This window comes from Ranitomeya imitator, chromosome 4 (assembly GCF_032444005.1).
Source record: "Ranitomeya imitator isolate aRanImi1 chromosome 4, aRanImi1.pri, whole genome shotgun sequence".
Classification (NCBI taxonomy): domain Eukaryota; kingdom Metazoa; phylum Chordata; class Amphibia; order Anura; family Dendrobatidae; genus Ranitomeya; species Ranitomeya imitator.
Window position 1 is genome coordinate 722,135,924 of NC_091285.1, and position 20,543 is coordinate 722,156,466.

General features: G+C 49.4%; 1 protein-coding gene across 1 annotated transcript in view; it reads left to right on the forward strand.

Annotated features, from left to right (window-relative positions):
• The window catches only part of LOC138677457 (phospholipid scramblase 2-like), a 148,085-nt gene extending 146,040 nt beyond the window's left edge, over nt 1-2,045 (forward strand). Inside the window, exon 8 of the mRNA XM_069767613.1 lies at nt 1,711-2,045. Coding sequence (XP_069623714.1) covers nt 1,711-1,770 — 60 coding nt within the window. The 3' untranslated portion in view covers nt 1,771-2,045. The remainder of the gene's footprint in view (nt 1-1,710) is intronic.
• Nucleotides 2,046-20,543: the final 18,498 nt, after the last annotated feature.

The following is a 20,543-nucleotide window of genomic DNA, read 5'->3' on the forward strand; positions in this document are numbered from 1 at the left end:
GGGGAGTTGGAGTATATAGTGGAGAAGATTTTGGATTCTCGTATTTCGAGACGGAAACTCCAGTATTTGGTTAAGTGGAAGGGTTATGGTCAGGAAGATAATTCCTGGGTCTTTGCCTCTGATGTTCATGCTGCCGATCTGGTTCGTGCCTTTCATTTGGCTCATCCTGGTTGGCCTGGGGGCTCTGGTGAGGGTTCGGTGACCCCTCCTCAAGGGGGGGGGGTACTGTTGTGAATTCTGTGGTTAAGCTCCCTCCTGTGGTCATGAGTGGTACTTCGGCTGGTTCTGTCTATGAGCTTCCTCTGGTGGATGTGAGTGGGGCTGCGGCTTCTGAGTTTCCTTCCTCAGGTGACGGGGTTAAGTCATTAGGTGCTGCTCTATTTAACTCCACCTAGTTCTTTGTTCCTGGCCTCCAGTTAATGTTCTAGTATTGGCCTTGCTATCTCCTGGATCGTTCCTGTGGCCTGTCTGCCTTGCATGAGCTAAGTTTTGCTTATGTTACTTTTGTTTGCTATATTTTCTGTCCAGCTTGCTATATTGGTTTTTCTTGCTTGCTGGAAGCTCTGAGACGCAGAGGGAGCACCTCCGTACCGTTAGTCGGTGCGGAGGGTCTTTTTGTCCCCTCTGCGTGGTTGTTTGTAGGTTTTTGTGCTGACCGCAAAGCTATCTTTCCTATCCTCGGTCTATTCAGTAAGTCGGGCCTCACTTTGCTAAAATCTATTTCATCTCTGTGTTTGTATTTTCATCTTACTCACAGTCATTATATGTGAGGGGCTGCCTTTTCCTTTGGGGAATTTCTCTGAGGCAAGGTAGGCTTATTTTTCTATCTTCAGGGCTAGCTAGTTTCTCAGGCTGTGACGAGGCGCCTAGGTTTTGTCAGGAGCGCTCCACGGCTACCTCTAGTGTGGTATGATAGGATTAGGGATTGCGGTCAGCAGAGTTCCCACGTCTCAGAGCTCGTCCTATGTTAGTAACTAAACAGGTCACTAGTGTGCTCTTAACCACTAGTTCCATTGTGGTTCTGAATCACCTGTTCATAACACCAGCCTACACACAGAGAGACAGGCAGACTGACCCCCGCATGTACACAAAGAATGACAGACTGACCCCAACCTGTACGCAGAGACTGACAGACTGTTCCTTCCTGTACACAGAGAGACTGGCAGACTGACCCCTGCCTGTACACAGAGACTGACAGACTGATCGCTGCCTGTACACAAAGACTGACAGATGGACCCTCGCCTGTACAAAGGGAATGAAAGACTTACCCTCCCTTGTACAAAGAGACTGACACACTGAACCCCGCCTGTGCACCAAGACTGACCCTGCGTGTACACAGAAACTGACAAACTGACCTTCCTGTACACAGAGACTGACCCCCACCTGTACACAGAGACTGACAGACTGACCACACCTGTAAATAGAGACTGACCCCCGCCTGTACACAGAGTCTGACAGACTGACTCCATCTGTACACAGAGACTGACAGACTGACCCCCGCCTGTACAGAGACTGACAGACTGACCCCCGCCTGTACACAGAGACTGACAGACTGACTCCGCCTGTACACAGAGACTGACAGACTGACCCCCGCCTGTACATAGAGACTGACAGACTGACTCCACCTGTACACAGAGACTGACAGACTGACCACCGTCTGTACACAGAGACTGACTGACTTATATTAATTACATTTTTCCTTGTTTTCAGGATCATTTCATTAGAACTTCACGGAGTAATCTGCAGAGACGAGCACAGAGCAGTTCCTAATGTCGCCTGCAGCAGATATCGCAGTCTCCTCAGCCACATGTATCTGGTGGCGGCTTCTCCGCAGAGCATCACACCCCACCACCCCTGGCCATCTACCACGGGCGCTCAAGAGGTGGTGGCCACAAATCGCTGGCATTTGAAAACTGTCTAAAATGGCTAATGCATGATGATAAGTGTCTGACAACCTGACAACCTACGTTCCTGGCAGTTATAATGAGCTATATTAAATGTGCACTGTATCCTCCATCTCAATAAACGCGGTATCTGCTGTCTGACTTGGTGCATGAATGTGAGTTTATGGTGTGCACTACAAGTACCAGATTCTCTATGGCTTCTGCCTCGGCCTCCTGCAGGTTAGTTACATCTCGTCCCATTGTTCCTCCTGTGTGCGAGACTCACAAGGGGGAGGTGAATGATCATGGGGGACGGGGTCGTGATTTACACTGATTGTGAGGTTACTGCTGGTGGTCTATAGCCGGGAACAGGCTAATGTCCGCATCCCTGGTGGTCTGTAGCACCGAAGGGGTTAATATCAGCATCCCTGGTGGTCCATAGTGGAGAAGAGGGTGATGTCAGCGTCAATGGTGGTCTGTAGCAGGGAAGGGGTTAATATCAGCATCCCTGGTGGTCCGTAGTGGAAAAGAGGTTAATTTCAGTGTGAGGAGCTGGCCTTGTTCTAAAGACTATTGGACCAATGCACACAGAGCGCAGTCCGCGGCTCTAAAGAATACAGACTTTTTACAGACATGGGGTCTCACATGCAATCCCAGGTGATGGGTACGACCAGAGAAAAATACTTCCACCAATGCACAGTTAGCTTTGGGGAGGATGGTGTGAACACTTCAAGGCGTTGATCCCAGGGAGGGAGAACAATAAGCCACATGTTTAGTGGGGGAGTTGGTGGAGTGACGCCGAGGGGCGAGGATCTACTGCTGAGGTCCTGGTGCCCATGTATGGATGGTCTATGGAGATTGGAGATCAGTTTCCAGCTGGAGCTTAATGTGCTGAAGTAGCGATATCTATCGTCTGGATGTGAGGAACTATCTAAAGGTCTGTTGTTGCCAGCTGGAGCGAAAGACGTGCTACGGGCGTGGTGTGGAGCATAGACTGTAACGATAGATTATAGTGGTGGGAGATACAAAACCTGTGGGCCAACCAAAAGTTGGAAGACAGAGAGTATCGCCTGGTATGGGGGCAGTGAGACTACTGATCCCGGGTTGGGAACATGTGGACTGAGGACATTGTCTTTTGGTCATCTATCTGGAATTGATGAAAGCCCATGGGTGTAAGGAATAAAGAATAGTTGCATTGTTAACCTGCTTATGTGGTTATTACAACCCACAACCTCAGATCTTCGCAAGTGGTGGCAGTGGTGGGATCACTTATCTCTGGACAGCATACACGCGAAAGTTATTGAGCAGTGACTTGGCAGAAGAGATGGCAGACTCCATCTACAAAAGGTAAAACAAGGAGGAGCAGAACGCCTTTGCTCTGAGAGAGAGCTAGAGTGGTTGCTAGAGGACAACCGGGTCACCCTAATACAACGCTTGGCCGACTGGGACCGTGAACACCCACAGGAGGAGGTCAGTCCAGACGTGGAGGGCTGCTCCGTGGAGAGTCCCCAGCCCAGGGCTGTAATCCAGATGGCGGAGGATCATCTGGCTGACATTTTAGACATATGTTGGCTGCGCTAGTAACACAGACCACGGAGATAGACAGGGCAGCAGTGTTAAGCAAATATCTGGGTGTACATGTAACAGTACCCTCACCCACCCTAGTGCAGAGGACAGTCGACAACAGGAGACATGATCCCCCATCTTTAAGGTACCGGGATATACCACAGTTCAATGAGGACACCACGGATATTGATGAACATGTACGGATATTTGAGAACCTCTGCCTGCTGCATGAGGTGTCGGTCAGTGAATGGCCAATATGTTTTACCTGAATGGAAAAGCAAGAGAAGCTTTTATAATTTCTGGGGATCAGAGATGTTACTCTACCGTTCGCAGCGCATTACTAGAGAGGTATGCCGTCACTCCTGAAACCTACCGGAGGAAGTTTCGAGAGACTGACAAGCTTGGTGCACACACGCAACAGGAGTTTGCTGACACACTACATACGGCATGCACTCGGTGGATAGAAGGACTGGGAGCTCGGGAAGCAGAACATGTCTTGGATGTAGTCATGTTGGGACAATTTATGTCCAAGCTCCCAGGTGACTTAAAAGAAAGACCAGGCTGGAGCGAGCCGCCCCACCCCCTCCCCTGGGCGGCATACGTGAAAGCCGACATGACAGGGGGTTTGGAGCAGGGGATGAAGGGGGCGTGGAGCTTCGCTCTTAGGGGAGGGTTAATGCTGGCCTGGAGAGGGTATGGGGTGAGTGGGGGGGAGGAGCCGGTCACTTACAGCTCTGAGGACCTGTGAGCAGGAAGCAACAAGCACCAGCAGCTTACCATGGCGGCCATTGAAGGAGTCCTGTCACAGCTGCGGGCGGCGGCGGCGTCTCAGCCTCCAGGCTGGTTGGAGGCTCAAGTGTCCAGCATCCTCGGCGGTGGCAGCGGCAGCGGCGGTGCAGATCCCCCGGCAGTCGGGCCCGGTGAGCGGCGGTCCAGGCGAGTGCGCCCCCAGAGCGCTTATCCCCCGATGTCACCCCGGTGTCTCAGCGGCGGCGCAGAAGCCCCTCAGTGGACCCTCCAGGCCATGTGCCTGCTCAGAAGCGCTGAGGCCTGCGGCGGCAGTTGGGCCTTCTCCACCAGCATGCCGCGGGTGGTGGGGCCCATGCGCGCCAGAGCTCTTAATGGCCAGAGCGACGTCACGGCGGGCCGCCGCGGTGATGACCAGGCCAGGCGGCCTGCTTCCTGCGGCAGCGCGAGACGGCGGGGGAGCATCCCAGCGGCAGCAGCGGGCAGTGCCCCAGACCCAGCGGGGCTGCTGGACACGACCAGGGGGCACCATTCCCAGCAAGCACCCTCTGCATCCTCTCGGGTGGCGGCGTCAGACGGCAGCGTTTCGGACAGCGGGTCCGGGTCTGGGCCTACAGGACATCAGGCGGTCACCTCGGCTGACGGATTCGGCACGGTCCCCTCCGCAGGGGGCCGATCGGTTGGAGCGGTATTGCGGAACGAATTTCACGTCCGGGAGGGCCCAAGGATGGCTTCGGGATCAAGAGACGGTGACAGCGTCTGCGGCTGGGGGGATCACAGCTCCCTTGCAGCCTGGTGAGAATCCATCTATGTATTGTTTGTCCCCGGCGTTTTCGATGCCGACTTTGACTTCTGTGAATCGGGTTGAGGGGTATGTGGAGCGGGGTGAGGGAGTCGGTATGTGGGCTGATGCGAGTCGTGAGAGGGGGGGAATTGTTGTCGGCAGGTTGACCGAGCCGGTCTCGGTATCTGTGCAGACTGAGAAAGAGAAGGAGGGGGCATTCGGTTGGATGATAAGGCGTGGGGCGGGGTGTATGTTTGCTTTGAAGGGGGGCCGTTGGGGGCGCACTTGAAAAAGGAGGTGCGTGAGAAGATTTGGAAGGACGAGTATGTCGAGATATTTTCACTTTTGCCGTTGGAAAAATGTAACCTTGATAAGAGTAAAAAGGAAGATAGTAAGAAGGAGGACGAGGAAAAGCGGCGATGGCGCCTTATTCCTCAGACGTTTGTAAATTGGTTTCAGGCATTCGCGATTTTGGCAAGCGTTATTGGCGAGAAGGCTCCCGAGAATTGCTCAGCCTTGTTTTGTTATATGGATTCCATAGGTGAGGCGCATAGGGCCTATGGTGGGCAAACATGGTTAGGCGGTCCATCTGGCGATCCGGTGGGATTAGAAGGACATTGGTTTGTGGTTACGGGTGATGGCGCCAACAAAGTTTGGTCACTCCTTTCAAAGCGGGGCCGGAACTTCCGGCCAAAGCGCTTCGCAGGGTTCCTCTTCTGGAGCCGGGGGTCAGTCGGGACAGTCCGGCGGCCAGAAGCACGGAGTTTGTTGGCAGTTCAATGAGGGCCAGTGCAAGTTCAGAGCGACTTGTAAGTTCAAGCATTTGTGCTCGAACTGCAACGGCGTTTCGCACGGAGCCTCCAAGTGTTTTAAGAAAAAAGGGAAGCCAGAGGGTAATTCCAAAGGGGGTGACTCCGGTGAGGTTGGACGCGATGGCCCCACTATCTAAATAGGTTTCCCAACAGGGAGAGGGCGGAGTTGCTCCGGGTTGGTTTTAGTGTTGGTTTTCGTATACCTGCCCCGGCTTTTGTAGTACCACCGAGTTTGAAGAACCTCAGATCGGCCTTGTTGCACGCATCAGTCATGTCAGAAAAGTTGGGCAAAGAGGTGGCTTTGGGTAGGATGTCTGGACCGTTTCCCACTCCTCCCTTGGACGATTTGGTGGTGTTGCCGTTGGGTGTGGTCCTCAAGAATGAGCCTAATAAATTTAGGCTCATTCAGCATTTGTCCTACCCGAAAGGGAGGTCCGTGAATGATGGGATTGATCCAGAGCTTTGTTCGGTGGTGTATACGTCGTTTGATGAGGCAGCCAGGTGGGTGCGCAGTTGTGGTAGAGGGGCATTGTTGGCTAAGACCGACATTGAGTCGGCTTTTCGTTTATTGCCCGATAGCCTGAGGTTGTTAGGCTGTTATTGGGAAGGCGGGTTTTATGTTGACCGTTGTTTGCCGATGGGTTGTTCGCTGTCGTGCGCTTATTTTGAGGCCTTCAGTTCTTTTTTGGACTGGGCGGTGCGGGATGTGTCCAGGTTGGATTCAGTGATTCATTATCTGGACAACTTCTTGTGCATAGGTCCTGATCAGTCGCGATGTTGTGAGGTCCTGTTGAGGACGGTTGTTTGGGTTGCTGAGCATTTTGGGGTCCCGCTGGCATCGGGCAAGACTGAGGGTCCGTGCACGAGTCTGTCTTTTCTGTGTATTGTTATCGATTCCGTGAAGTGGGAGTTTAGGTTGCCGGTTGACAAGGTGTTGGGTTTGAGAGACGAGGTGGCCCGTGCTAGACGTTTGAGGAAATTGCTGCTGCAAGAGGTGCAGTCACTTATGGGAAAATTGAATTTTGCATGCCGAATTATCCCAATGGGGAGGATTTTTTCACATAGATTGGCTAGCGCTACGGCCAGGATTACTGCCCCACATCATTTTGTTCGTTTGTCGTCCGAACATAAGGCCGACTTGGAGGTTTGGGACCGTTTTTTGTCCTGTTACAACGGGCGTTCATTGTTGTTGGAGGAAGTAGTGGGTAACGCGGATTTGGATTTTTTTTACCGACGTGTCTGGCGGTATTGGTTTTGGGGCCTTTTTCGGGGGACGTTGGTGTGCGGCTCGATGGCTGGAGGCTTGGTTCGAAACAGGGTTGGTACGGAACATTACTTTGTTGGAGACTTTTCCGATTTTGGTGGTGGTGCAGCTTTGGGGCGACGATTTTCGAAACAAAAGGGTGCGCTTTAACTGTGATAATATGGCGGTCGTGTGTGCCATTAACACTTTGACGACAGTGTCGCCCCCCGTGATCAGAGTTTTTCGGCAGTTGGTTTTGTCTTGTTTATCCTTGAATGCTTATTTGACGGCATCACACGTGCCCGGTGTTAATAACTGCATTGCCGATTCTCTGTCTCCTTTCCAGTGGGAGCGTTTTCGGTCGCTGGCTCCGGAGGCCGAGGAGACGGGGCTGGAATGCCCAGCGGAGCTTTGGAGCGTGGTGTCCGGGCTGCGGAACCTTTAATTCAAGCGTCCTTGGCGCCGAGTACGTGGTCGTGTTATCAGGCGGTATGGAGTTCGTGGGAGAGCTGGTTGGCGTCTTGTGGCATTGCGGGTACTGGTCGGGAACAAATGGGGGCATTGTTGTTGTGGATGAGGCACGGGGCGGACCAGGGATGGTCGGCAACAAAGGTTGATAGGACGATAGCGGTTTTGGCTTTTGGTTTCAGGCTCCGGGGCCTGCAGGACTTGACAAAGTCTTTTATGGTAAAGCAAGCGGCGAAGGGGTTGAGAAGAACTAGTAGCCGTGGCAATTGCAGGCACCCAGTGTCTTTTGAGATGTTGGAGCTGTTGGGGGCACGTCTGGGCGATATATGTGTTTCCGGTTTTGAGGTTGCGCTATTTCACCTGGCTTTCTCATTGGCCTTTTACGGGGCCTTGAGGGTGGGGGAGTTGGTGTCTCCCACTACAGTTCGTCAGTGGGGCCTTTGGGCGGGGGACTTTTTTGTTTCCAAGGGGTCGTTGCAATTTTGGATTCGGAATTCTAAGACCGATCAGACGGGTAGGGGTAAAAGGGTGGTTTTGGGCACCATTTCCAGGTCCGTTATGTGTCCTGTCCGTTGCTGGCAGGATTTTGATAGGCTTCACCCACGGGGTGATGGGCCTTTGCTACGTCATGAGGACGGGTCTTTTCTGTCTAAATACCAGTTTGTAGCGGTTTTTCGGCAGTCTTTGGAGGCCATTGGCATGGATTCTTCCAGGTTCGCCTCGCATTCTTTTCGGATCGGGGCCACTACGGAGGCGGCGCGGAGTGGTTTGGCTCCTGCGGTGGTACAGAGGATAGGGCAGTGGGAGTCTGGTCATTATCGGAGTTACGTGAGGCCCTGAGAGGCTGGTGACTGTTGGTCTTTGTACTCGTTGTTGGGGCGTGCCTAAGTTGTTTATGTTTTTCAGGTTCATCCTCACTGTTGGTGTGGATTGTCGGCCACTCTTACGTGTACTGGGGCGCAAAGCGAGCAGACGTCCGACAGGATGGAAGACAGCTCGGCTTTTCCAGGGACGTGGCCGTCATCAGGTGGTTGGGGTTTCGGGGCTTAGGTTGGAACAGAGTCCTGGAGGAGGTACACAATGGCTTTCGGTTGGACAGGCTTCCCGACATTTTGGTTTTGCACGCTGGAGGAAATGGCTTGGGAGTTCGTCCTTGTCGTGAGTTAATCCGGGACGTTAAACATGACTTGCTACGGTTATGGGTTTCCTTTCGGGACATGTCTGTAGTGTGGTCGGAGATTGTTCCACGGAAATCCTGGAGGCACGCTAGGTCGGTGGACAAGCTGAATAAGGCCCGCATCAAGGTGAATCGGGCTGTGTCTGGTTTTGTCGTACGGAATGGGAGCGGTCACTTCCCGCTCTGAGGACCTGTGAGCAGTGTACTAGAAATCCACTCAGCCTGGATGAGGCTGCAAGATTGGCTGATGATTGGTTTGCCAATCGACCAGGGTACATGAAAGTACAGCCCCAGCGAGTCAGGAACAGGAGCTTATAGGAAGAACAAACTCATGGACTGGAAAGAAGTGAAAGAAGAGGAACGATGGGGATTTCGGACTTCACAAAGAGGGGGAGTTTTCACAAGCCCCCAAGTACAGCCCACATTGGGACGAGGGGGTTAAGCTGCCATAACTGTGGATGCATGGGACTCTTGGCCAGGGAATGCCAGGAACTTTGTAGCCCAATTTTGTTGCAATTTTGCCCTATTTGTTTCAACTTTGGCTGTATACAGTGCTGTATGATTTCCCTATATATAATACTAATACCCCAATAGACAACATTGGCTGTGTATTCCCCAATTCAGGGGCCTATTAAAAAGTACTAGCCATGTAGGTCAGCTTTGGGCTATAATATTTATTATTTGCTGCACTTTAGCACTATGCTGTACTATACTGATCCCTTTACCAGTGATAGAGAAGCCTTTCCAGATAATCGCGGTGGACATTGTGGGCCCGCTGGCCATCTCCAGCAGCTCTGGAAAGCAATACATCCTTACTGTGGTAGACTACGCTACCCGGTACCCAGAGGCAGTAGCTCTGTCGTCAACTAGGGCAGATAAGGTGGCGGATGCCCTGTTGGCCATCTTTTCACATGTAGGATTTCCCAGGGAAATGCTTACTGATCAAGGGACCCAATTTATGTCTCGCCTAATGGAGGCTCTCTGTAAGAGAATGCAGGTGAAGCACCTGGTATCAAGTGCATATCACCCACAGACCAATGGCTTGTGTGAATGCTTCAATGGTACCCTCAAACAGATGCTACACATGCTGGTTGAGACCCAAGGGCGCGACTGGGAGCGGTACCTCCCACACCTGCTATTCGCTTACCGAGAGGTTCTGCAGGCCTCGACGGGGATCTTCCCCTTCGAGCTCCTGTACTGCAGGCGAATCTGGGGACCCCTTGGGTTGGTCAGAGAGTCCTGGGAAGAGGAGCCGAACCCTTCTGAAGTGTCCATAGTGGAGTATGTCATGCGCTTCCGTGACAAGATGCAGACCTTGACGCAGTTGGTGCATGACAGGCTGACCAGAAGCACTGGTATGACCAGAACGCCCGGGAGCGGACCTACCACGTGGATAAAAAGGTGTGGGTGCTGGTCCCCGCACCAAAGGTAAAGCTTCAGGCAGCCTGGGAGGGCCCGTACGTCGTCCACCAACAGCTCAACCCGGTCACTTACGTGGTCACGCTTGACCACGCTCGGGGTAGGCGAAAGGCCTTTCACGTCAACATGATGAAGGCTCATCACGAACGTGAACCTTTTGTCCTACCGGTCTGCAACTTACCCGAAGACGGGGAGGAAGACACCCTCCTGGACATGCTGGCCCAAGCCAAGGTCGGTGGGTCCATTGAGGACCTGGAGGTAAGCGCCTCGTTAACTGAACCCCAGCGGTTGCAGTTGCAAACCACGCTGGAACCCTTCCGGGTCGTGTTCTCCAACCGACCTGGGAGGACTGAGTTAGCAGTCCACGAGGTGAACACCGGGAATCACGCCCAACTACGGCGAACACCCTATCGAATCTCTGACCAGGTGCAGCAGGTCATGTGCCAGGAGATCGATGAGATGCTACAGCTGGGGGTGATTCGACGGTCAAAGAGCGCGTGGGCCTCACCTGTAGTTCTCGTGCCAAAGAAAGACCAGTCCACCCAGTTCTGCATGGACTACAGGGGGCTCAACGCCATCACAGCCTCTGACGTGCACCCAATGCCGCGCATCGAGGAGCTGCTTGAGAGGTTAGCTGGCGCAAAATACCTGACAATAATGGATCTGAGTATAGGAAACTGGCAGATTCCCCTGAGCCCCGAGGCGCAGGAGAAGTCCGCCTTTATCACACCCTTTGGACTGTACGAGTCCACGGTCATGCCCTTCGGCATGAAGAATGCCCCTGCCACTTTCCAGCGGATGGTCAACCTCCTGCTTCAGGGACTGAAGAAGTACGCAGTGGCGTACTTGGATGACATTGCCATCTTCAGTCCCTCCTGGGAGGAACACCTGCAGCATCTCGTGGAGGTGCTCAGGCGAATTCACCAAGCAGGACTGACTATCATGCCAGGAAAGGGCCAGATGGGCATGAGGGAGGTCCACTACCTGGGGCACCGGGTAGGTGGAGGCACCCTAAAGCCAGAGTCTGAGAAAGTGAGCACGATCGTGAACTGGCCCACTCCCGGGACCAAGAAACAGGTGATGTCCTTCCTGGGCACTGCAGGGTACTATAGGTGCTTCGTACAGCACTATAGTAGCCTGGCAAAACCCTTGATGGACCTCACCAGGAAGAAGCTACCCCACATCGTCAACTGGACCGATGGCTGTGAGGGGGCCTTCCAGGCGTTGAAAACAGCACTGTGCAACGCCCCTGTGTTGAAAGCAGTCGACCGTTCTTGGTGCAGACCGACGCCAGCGAGTTTGGTCTTGGTGCTGTGCTCAGCCAGGTTGACTCGGAGGACCAAGAGCACCCCGTGTTATACCTGAGCCGGAAACTTTTGCCGAGGGAAGTGGCCTACTCCACCATCGAGAAGGAGTGCCTGGCCATAGTCTGGGCCCTGCAGCACTTGCAGCCCTACTTGTACGGCCGCCCCTTCATTGTGGTGACCGACCACGACCCTCTGCGCTGGCTAAACGCCATGTGTGGACCCAACGGCAGGTTGCTACGCTGGAGCCTTGCCCTTCAGCAGTTTTACTTCACCATTGAACACAAAACGGGCAGGGAGCATGGAAATGCAGATGGACTGTCCCGCCAGGGGGAACCTACTGAGGTGCGCATGGAGGCATACCGAGGGGTTCTGCCTCCATAGCACAGACCAAAAGGGGGAGGCGTCACGATATTGTATGAAATATAATATGATCTTTTAGCTTTGTCCTCCAGCCCACGCTGGGGGCTAAAAAAAACCCTTCTCTCTCTGGCTCTCTGTGTCTCTTTGTGTTGGAATGTATGGTAGAAGAGGGTTTTATTGCCTTAGCCATAAATTCCAGGCTCAAGAAAGTTACTCGTACCCCTCCCAACTGCACTAGCAGAAACTGCTATGGAAGCTTCCAGAATCCATGAGAGTCTTTTGTTCTATTATTGTAAGATATTGGGCTAATGACTTAGGCTAGAAAAAGGAAAATACCTACTCTTAACGTCCCTCGGCGGATCTGTCAGCCGCTGTAAACACGAGCTTCTAACTCCATCAGGTAAAAAGTAGGGATTTCTCTGTAATTATGCATCACAAATAGGACATATTTGATCTCATTAGAATGTCAATGTTAATACGAGATGAATGCTGGGTTTGTTATGACTATGACATGTTCTGTAGCGGAGTTACAGGTATTCTGCCACCGATAGTTTTGTATCGATATTTGCAGATGATACAAAACTATGTAAAGCAGTTAATACAAGAGAAGATAGTATTCTGCTACAGATGGATCTGGATAAGTTGGAAACTTGGGCTGAAAGGTGGCAGATGAGGTTTAACAATGATAAATGTAAGGTTATACACATGGGAAGAGGGAATCAATATCACCATTACACACTGAACGGGAAACCACTGGGTAAATCTGACAGGTAGAAGGACTTGGGGATCCTAGTTAATGATAAACTTACCTGGAGCAGCCAGTGCCAGGCAGCAGCTGCCAAGGCAAACAGGATCATGGGGTGCATTAAAAGAGGTCTGGATACACATGATGAGAGCATTATACTGCCTCTGTACAAATCCCTAGTTAGACCGCACATGGAGTACTGTGTCCAGTTTTGGGCACCGGTGCTCAGGAAGGATATAATGGAACTAGAGAGAGTACAAAGGAGGGCAACAAAATTAATAAAGGGGATGGGAGAACTACAATACCCAGATAGATTAGCGAAATTAGGATTATTTAGTCTAGAAAAAAGACGACTGAGGGGCGATCTAATAACCATGTATAAGTATATAAGGGGACAATACAAATATCTCGCTGAGGATCTGTTTACACCAAGGAAGGTGACGGGCACAAGGGGGCATTCTTTGCGTCTGGAGGAGAGAAGGTTTTTCCACCAACATAGAAGAGGATTCTTTACTGTTAGGGCAGTGAGAATCTGGAATTGCTTGCCTGAGGAGGTGGTGATGGCGAACTCAGTCGAGGGGTTCAAGAGAGGCCTGGATGTCTTCCTGGAGCAGAACAATATTGTATCATACAATTATTAGGTTCTGTAGAAGGACGTAGATCTGGGTATTTATTATGATGGAATATAGGCTGAACTGGATGGACAAATGTCTTTTTTCGGCCTTACTAACTATGTTACTATGTTACTATGATATATGCGGATGATGTATCTGAGGGATGTGATCACGAATCGCTATATAAACAATGACAGGTAGCGTTACTCACTAACTGTGCTCCTAGTCCTTATCAGCTGTGCGTGGTGATCCGGAAGGATGATGCAGTGATACATTCAACAGGTTTTATTTACAGTACCTTGGTGAGAGTGAGGACTGTAGGTTAGAGCTGTTACAGAATCACCAGATAGAGATAATAGAAGCTCCAGGTTAGAGATAACAAGAGAATCCTTTCTCCAGCTCTGCAGCACATGTGAGATCCAAGATGGCACGAAGTACAAAACAGGAAAAGAAGGAAAAAGATAGGAGGAGCTAAAGACAGAAAGGTGTTGTGGGAAAGTACCATAACAAATATTACAATGTAGTACGGCAATGGCCAGTAGATGGCAGCAAAGTATAACAAATACAATAAATGATAGAACATATTACCATTACATAAATGTCCATGTATGGCTGAAAGTCTATCTGAATAAACTGAACAGCACAACAGGCATTAATTTAGGTTAAATTTAGCTACACTGAAGATGTAGGAGGGTCTGGGAAAGCCAGCCCTTTCTGTGATGTCACAGGCTGCAGTTTATAAGTTTTTGACCAGACCACAGCAGGGAGTCTGTCTGCTGGAGCCCATGTGAGTCTGACTTGAAGAGCTGTTCCTATCCAGAGTCCTGATGCACTGGGACAGATGGAAACTCCCCTAGCCTGGTTGCCTCATATGATCTGAACACATATAAGTGTTATTTCTCATTTAACCCCTGTTATTTTTATAATTACCTTGTACATATTTTCATTTGTCTCATATTGTAACATCTTTTTATAAACACTGCCTTAATTTTAACGGAGTAAAATATATAAATTACTAGTTCGTTCTTCCTGTTCTAAAACGTACCCTAAGTCTCCTGAAGAGAATTACGCTACTGTTTTGGGTTAGCTTCGGACCCGTTTAATCGAAGCTGGTGGCAGCATTTGTGCAGGCCTTTGGGTGTCGTTGTAGCGACTGCGGCATTGATAATTATTGTTCCTGCCTGAGTGGGAGTAGTTAATCGCGTCGCTGCAGTGTGCCCAATAGCCAGTACATAGCAGGCAGCCTTTCTGGCGACTAATTACCCCAGGTGCAGTACCTAATCTGACCTGAGAGTAAGGGGGGCGCCAGAGAGCTGCAAGTTTCAAGTGGAACTGTAAGTGGGATATACATAAATCCCTGCAGTTCGTGGTATATTGAAGAGCAGTGGGATACCTAAAATAAGCCCCTGCTGTAAACTAAAAGGTCAATAGCCTTGTGTGTGTTTTTTTATCACATTGTGGAGTGGAAGGATAACTAAGATAAGCCCCCTGCACATGTGATAGCCGTCTGTTGGCCTAAAGTCACCTCAATCCGTGACGTAGGGGTGACGGTCACAGTGTGAATCGTGACACAGTACCACTCCTCCTGTCCTGTATATATACACTGCACAGTACCACTCCTCCTGCCCTGTATATATACACTGCACAGTACCACTCCTCCTGTCCTGTATATATACACTGCACAGTACCACTCCTCCTGTATATATACACTGCACAGTACCACTCCTCCTGTCCTGTATATATACACTATAGAGTACCGCTCCTTCTGTCCTGCATATATACACTGCACAGTACCGCTCCTCCTGTATATATACACTGCACAGTACCACTCCTCCTGTATATATACACTGCACAGTACCCTCCTCCTGTATATATACACTGCACAGTACCACTCCTCCTGTATATATACACTGCACAGTACCACTCCTCCTGTCCTGTATATATACACTGCACAGTACCACTCCTCCTGTTTTGTATATATACACTGCACAGTACCACTCCTCCTGTATATATACACTGCACAGTACCACTCCTCCTGTATATACCCTGCACAGTACCACTCCTCCTGTATATATACACTGCACAGTACCACTCCTCCTGTCCTGTATATATACACTGCACAGTATCACTCCTCCTGTATATATACACTGCACAGTACCACTCCTCCTGTATATACCCTGCACAGTACCACTCCTCCTGTATATATACACTGCACAGTACCCTCCTCCTGTATATATACACTGCACAGTACCACTCCTCCTGTATATATACACTGCACAGTACCCCTCCTTCTGTCCTGTATATATACACTGCACTGTACCACTCCTCCTGTCCTGTATATATACACTGCACAGTACCACTCCTCCTGTATATACACTGCACAGTACCACTCCTCCTGTATATATACACTGCACAGTACCACTCCTTCTGTATATATACTGCACAGTACCACCTCTATATCCTGTATATATACACTGCACAGTACCACCTCTATATACTGTATATATATACTGCACAGTACCACCTCTATATCCTGTATATATACTCTGCACAGTACCACTCCTCCAGTCCTATATATACACTGCACAGTACCACTCCTCCAGTCCTATATATACTGTATATACTGCACAGTACCACTCCTCCTGTATATACACTGCACAGTACCCTCCTCCTGTATATATACACTGCACAGTACAACTCCTCCTGTATATATACACTGCACAGTACCACTCCTCCTGTCCTGTATGTATACACTGCACAGTACCACTCCTCCTGTCCTGTATATATACACTGCATAGTACCACTCCTCCTGTATATATACACTGCACAGTACAACTCCTCCTGTATATATACACTGCACAGTACAACTCCTCCTGTATATATACACTGCACAGTACCACTCCTCCTGTCCTGTATATATACACTGCACAGTACCACTCCTCCTGTCCTGTATATATACACTGCACAGTACCACTCCTCCTGTCCTGTATATATACACTGCACAGTACCACTCCTCCTGTATATATACACTGCACAGTACCACTCCTCCTGTATATACCCTGCACAGTACCACTCCTCCTGTCCTGTATATATACACTGCACAGTACCCCTCCTCCTGTCCTGTATATATAAACTGCACAGTACCACTCCTCCTGTCCTGTATATATACACTGCACAGTACCACTCCTCCTGTCCTGTATATATACACTGCACAGTACCACTCCTCCTGTCCTGTATATATACACTGCACAGTACCCCTCCTCCTGTCCTGTATATATAAACTGCACAGTACCACTCCTCCTGTATATATACACTGCACAGTACCCCTCCTCCTGTCCTGTATATATAAACTGCACAGTACCACTCCTCCTGTCCTGTATATATACACTGCACAGTACCACTCCTCCTGTCCTGTATATATACACTGCACAGTACCACTCCTCCTGTCCTGTATATATACACTGCACAGTACCCCTCCTCCTGTCCTGTATATATAAACTGCACAGTACCACTCCTCCTGTATATATACACTGCACAGTACCACTCCTCCTGTATTTATACACTGCACAGTACCACTCCTCCTGTCCTGTATATATACACTGCACAGTACCACTCCTCCTGTATTTATACACTGCATAGTACCACTCCTTCTGTCCTGTCTATATACACTGCACAGTACCACTCCTCCTGTATATACACTGCACAGTACCACTCCTCCTGTCCTGTATATATACACTGCACAGTACCACTCCTCCTGTCCTGTATATATACACTTCACAATACCACTCCTCCTGTATATACACTGCACAGTACCACTCCTCCTGTCCTGTATATATACACTGCACAGTACCACTCCTCCTGTCCTGTATATATACACTGCACAGTACCACTCCTCCTGTATATATATACTGCACAGTACCACTCCTCCTGTATATACACTGCACAGTACCACTCCTCCTGTATATATACACTGCACAGTACCACTCCTCCTGTCCTGTATATACACTGCACAGTACCGCTCCTCCTGTATATATACACTGCACAGTACCACTCCTCCTGTATATATACACTGCACAGTACCACTCCTCCTGTATATATACACTGCACAGTACCACTCCTCCTGTATATATACACTGCACAGTACCACTCCTCCTGTATATATACACTGCACAGTACCACTCCTCCTGTCCTGTATATATACACTGCACAGTACCACTCCTCCTGTCCTGTATATATACACTGCACAGTACCACTCCTCCTGTATATATATACTGCACAGTACCACTCCTCCTGTATATACACTGCACAGTACCACTCCTCCTGTATATATACACTGCACAGTACCACTCCTCCTGTATATATACACTGCACAGTACCACCTCTATATCCTGTATATATACACTGCACAGTACCACTCCTCCAGTCCTATATATACACTGCACAGTACCACTCCTCCTGTATATATACACTGCACAGTACCGCTCCTCCTGTCCTGTATATATACACTGCACAGTACCACTCCTCCTGTATATATACACTGCACAGTACCGCTCCTCCTGTCCTGTATATATACACTGCACAGTACCACTCCTCCTGTATATATACACTGCACAGTACCACTCCTCCTGTCCTGTATATATACACTGCACAGTACCACTCCTCCTGTCCTGTATATATACACTGCACAGTACCACTCCTCCTGTATATATACACTGCACAGCACCACTCCTCCTGTCCTGTATATATACACTGCACAGTACCACTCCTCCAGTCCTGTATATATACACTGCACAGTACCACTCCTCCTGTCCTGTATATATACACTGCACAGTACCACTCCTCCTGTATATATACACTGCACAGCACCACTCCTCCTGTCCTGTATATATACACTGCACAGTACCACTCCTCCTGTATATATACACTGCACAGTACCACTCCTCCTGTCCTGTATATATACACTGCACAGTACCACTCCTCCTGTATATATACACTGCACAGTACCACTCCTCCAGTCCTGTATATATACACTGCACAGTACCACTCCTCCTGTCCTGCATATATACACTGCACAGTACCACTCCTCCTGTATATATACACTGCACAGCACCACTCCTCCTGTCCTGTATATATACACTGCACAGTACCACTCCTCCAGTCCTGTATATATACACTGCACAGTACCACTCCTCCTGTCCTGTATATATACACTGCACAGCACCACTCCTCCTGTCCTGTATATATACCCTGCACAGTACCACTCCTCCTGTCCTGTATATATACACTGCACAGTACCCCTCCTCCTGTCCTGTATATATAAACTGCACAGTACCACTCCTCCTGTCCTGTATATATACACTGCACAGTACCACTCCTCCTGTCCTGTATATATACACTGCACAGTACCACTCCTCCTGTCCTGTATATATACACTGCACAGTACCCCTCCTCCTGTCCTGTATATATAAACTGCACAGTACCACTCCTCCTGTATATACACTGCACAGTACCACTCCTCCTGTATTTATACACTGCATAGTACCACTCCTCCTGTCCTGTATATATACACTGCACAGCACCACTCCTCCTGTCCTGTATATATAAACTGCACAGTACCACTCCTCCTGTCCTGTATATATAAACTGCACAGTACCACTCCTCCTGTATATACACTGCACAGTACCACTCCTCCTGTATTTATACACTGCACAGTACCACTCCTCCTGTATATATATACTGCACAGTACCACTCCTCCTGTATATACACTGCACAGTACCACTCCTCCTGTATATATATACTGCACAGTACCACTCCTCCTGTCCTGTATATACACTGCACAGTACCACTCCTCCTGTATATACACTGCACAGTACCACTCCTCCTGTCCTGTATATATACACTGCACAGTACCACTCCTCCTGTCCTGTATATATACACTGCACAGTACCACTCCTCCTGTCCTGTATATATACACTGCACAGTACCACTCCTCCTGTATATATATACTGCACAGTACCACTCCTCCTGTATATATACTGCACAGTACCACTCCTCCTGTATATATACACTGCACAGTACCACTCCTCCAGTCCTATATATACACTGCACAGTACCACTTCTCCTGTATATACACTGCACAGTACCCTCCTCCTGTATATATACACTGCACAGTACAACTCCTCCTGTATATATACACTGCACAGTACCACTCCTCCTGTCCTGTATATATACACTGCACAGTACCACTCCTCCTGTCCTGTATATATACACTGCACAGTACCACTCCTCCTGTATATATACACTGCACAGCACCACTCCTCCAGTCCTGTATATATACACTGCACAGTACCACTCCTCCTGTATATATACACTGCACAGCACCACTCCTCCTGTCCTGTATATATACACTGCACAGTACCACTCCTCCAGTCCTATATATACACTGCACAGTACCACTCCTCCAGTCCTATATATACACTGCACAGTACCACTCCTCCAGTCCTATATATACTGTATACACTGCACAGTACCACTCCTCCTGTATATATACACTGCACAGTACAACTCCTCCTGTATATATACACTGCACAGTACCACTCCTCCTGTCCTGTATATATACACTGCACAGTACCACTCCTCCTGTCCTGTATATATACACTGCACAGTACCACTCCTCCTGTATATATACACCGCACAGTGCCACTCCTCCTGTCCTGTATATATACACTGCACAGCACTTTTCCTGTCCTGTATATATACACTGCACAGTACCACTCCTCCTGTCCTGTATATATACACTGCACAGTACCACTCTTCCTGTCCTGTATATATACACTGCACAGCACTTTTCCTGTCCTGTATATATACACTGCACAGTACCACTCTTCCTGTCCTGTATATATACACTGCACAGTACCACTCCTCCTGTATATATACACTGCACAGTACCACTCCTCCTGTATATATACACTGCACAGTACCACTCCTCCTGTATATATACACTGCACAGTACCACTCCTCCTGTATATATACAGTGCACAGTACCACTCCTCCTGTATATATACAGTGCACAGTACCACTCCTCCTGTATATATACACTGCACAGTACCACTCCTCCTGTCCTGTATATATACACTGCTCAGTACCACTCCTCCTGTCCTGTATATATACACTGCACAGTACCCCTCCTCCTGTATATATACACTGCACAGTACCACTCCTCCTGTCCTGTATATATACACTGCTCAGTACCACTCCTCCTGTCCTGTATATATACACTGCACAGTACCACTTTTCCTGTCCTGTATATATACACTGCACAGTACCACTTTTCCTGTCCTGTATATATATACACTGCACAGTACCACTCCTCCTGTATATACACACTGCACAGTACCACTCCTCCTGTATATATACA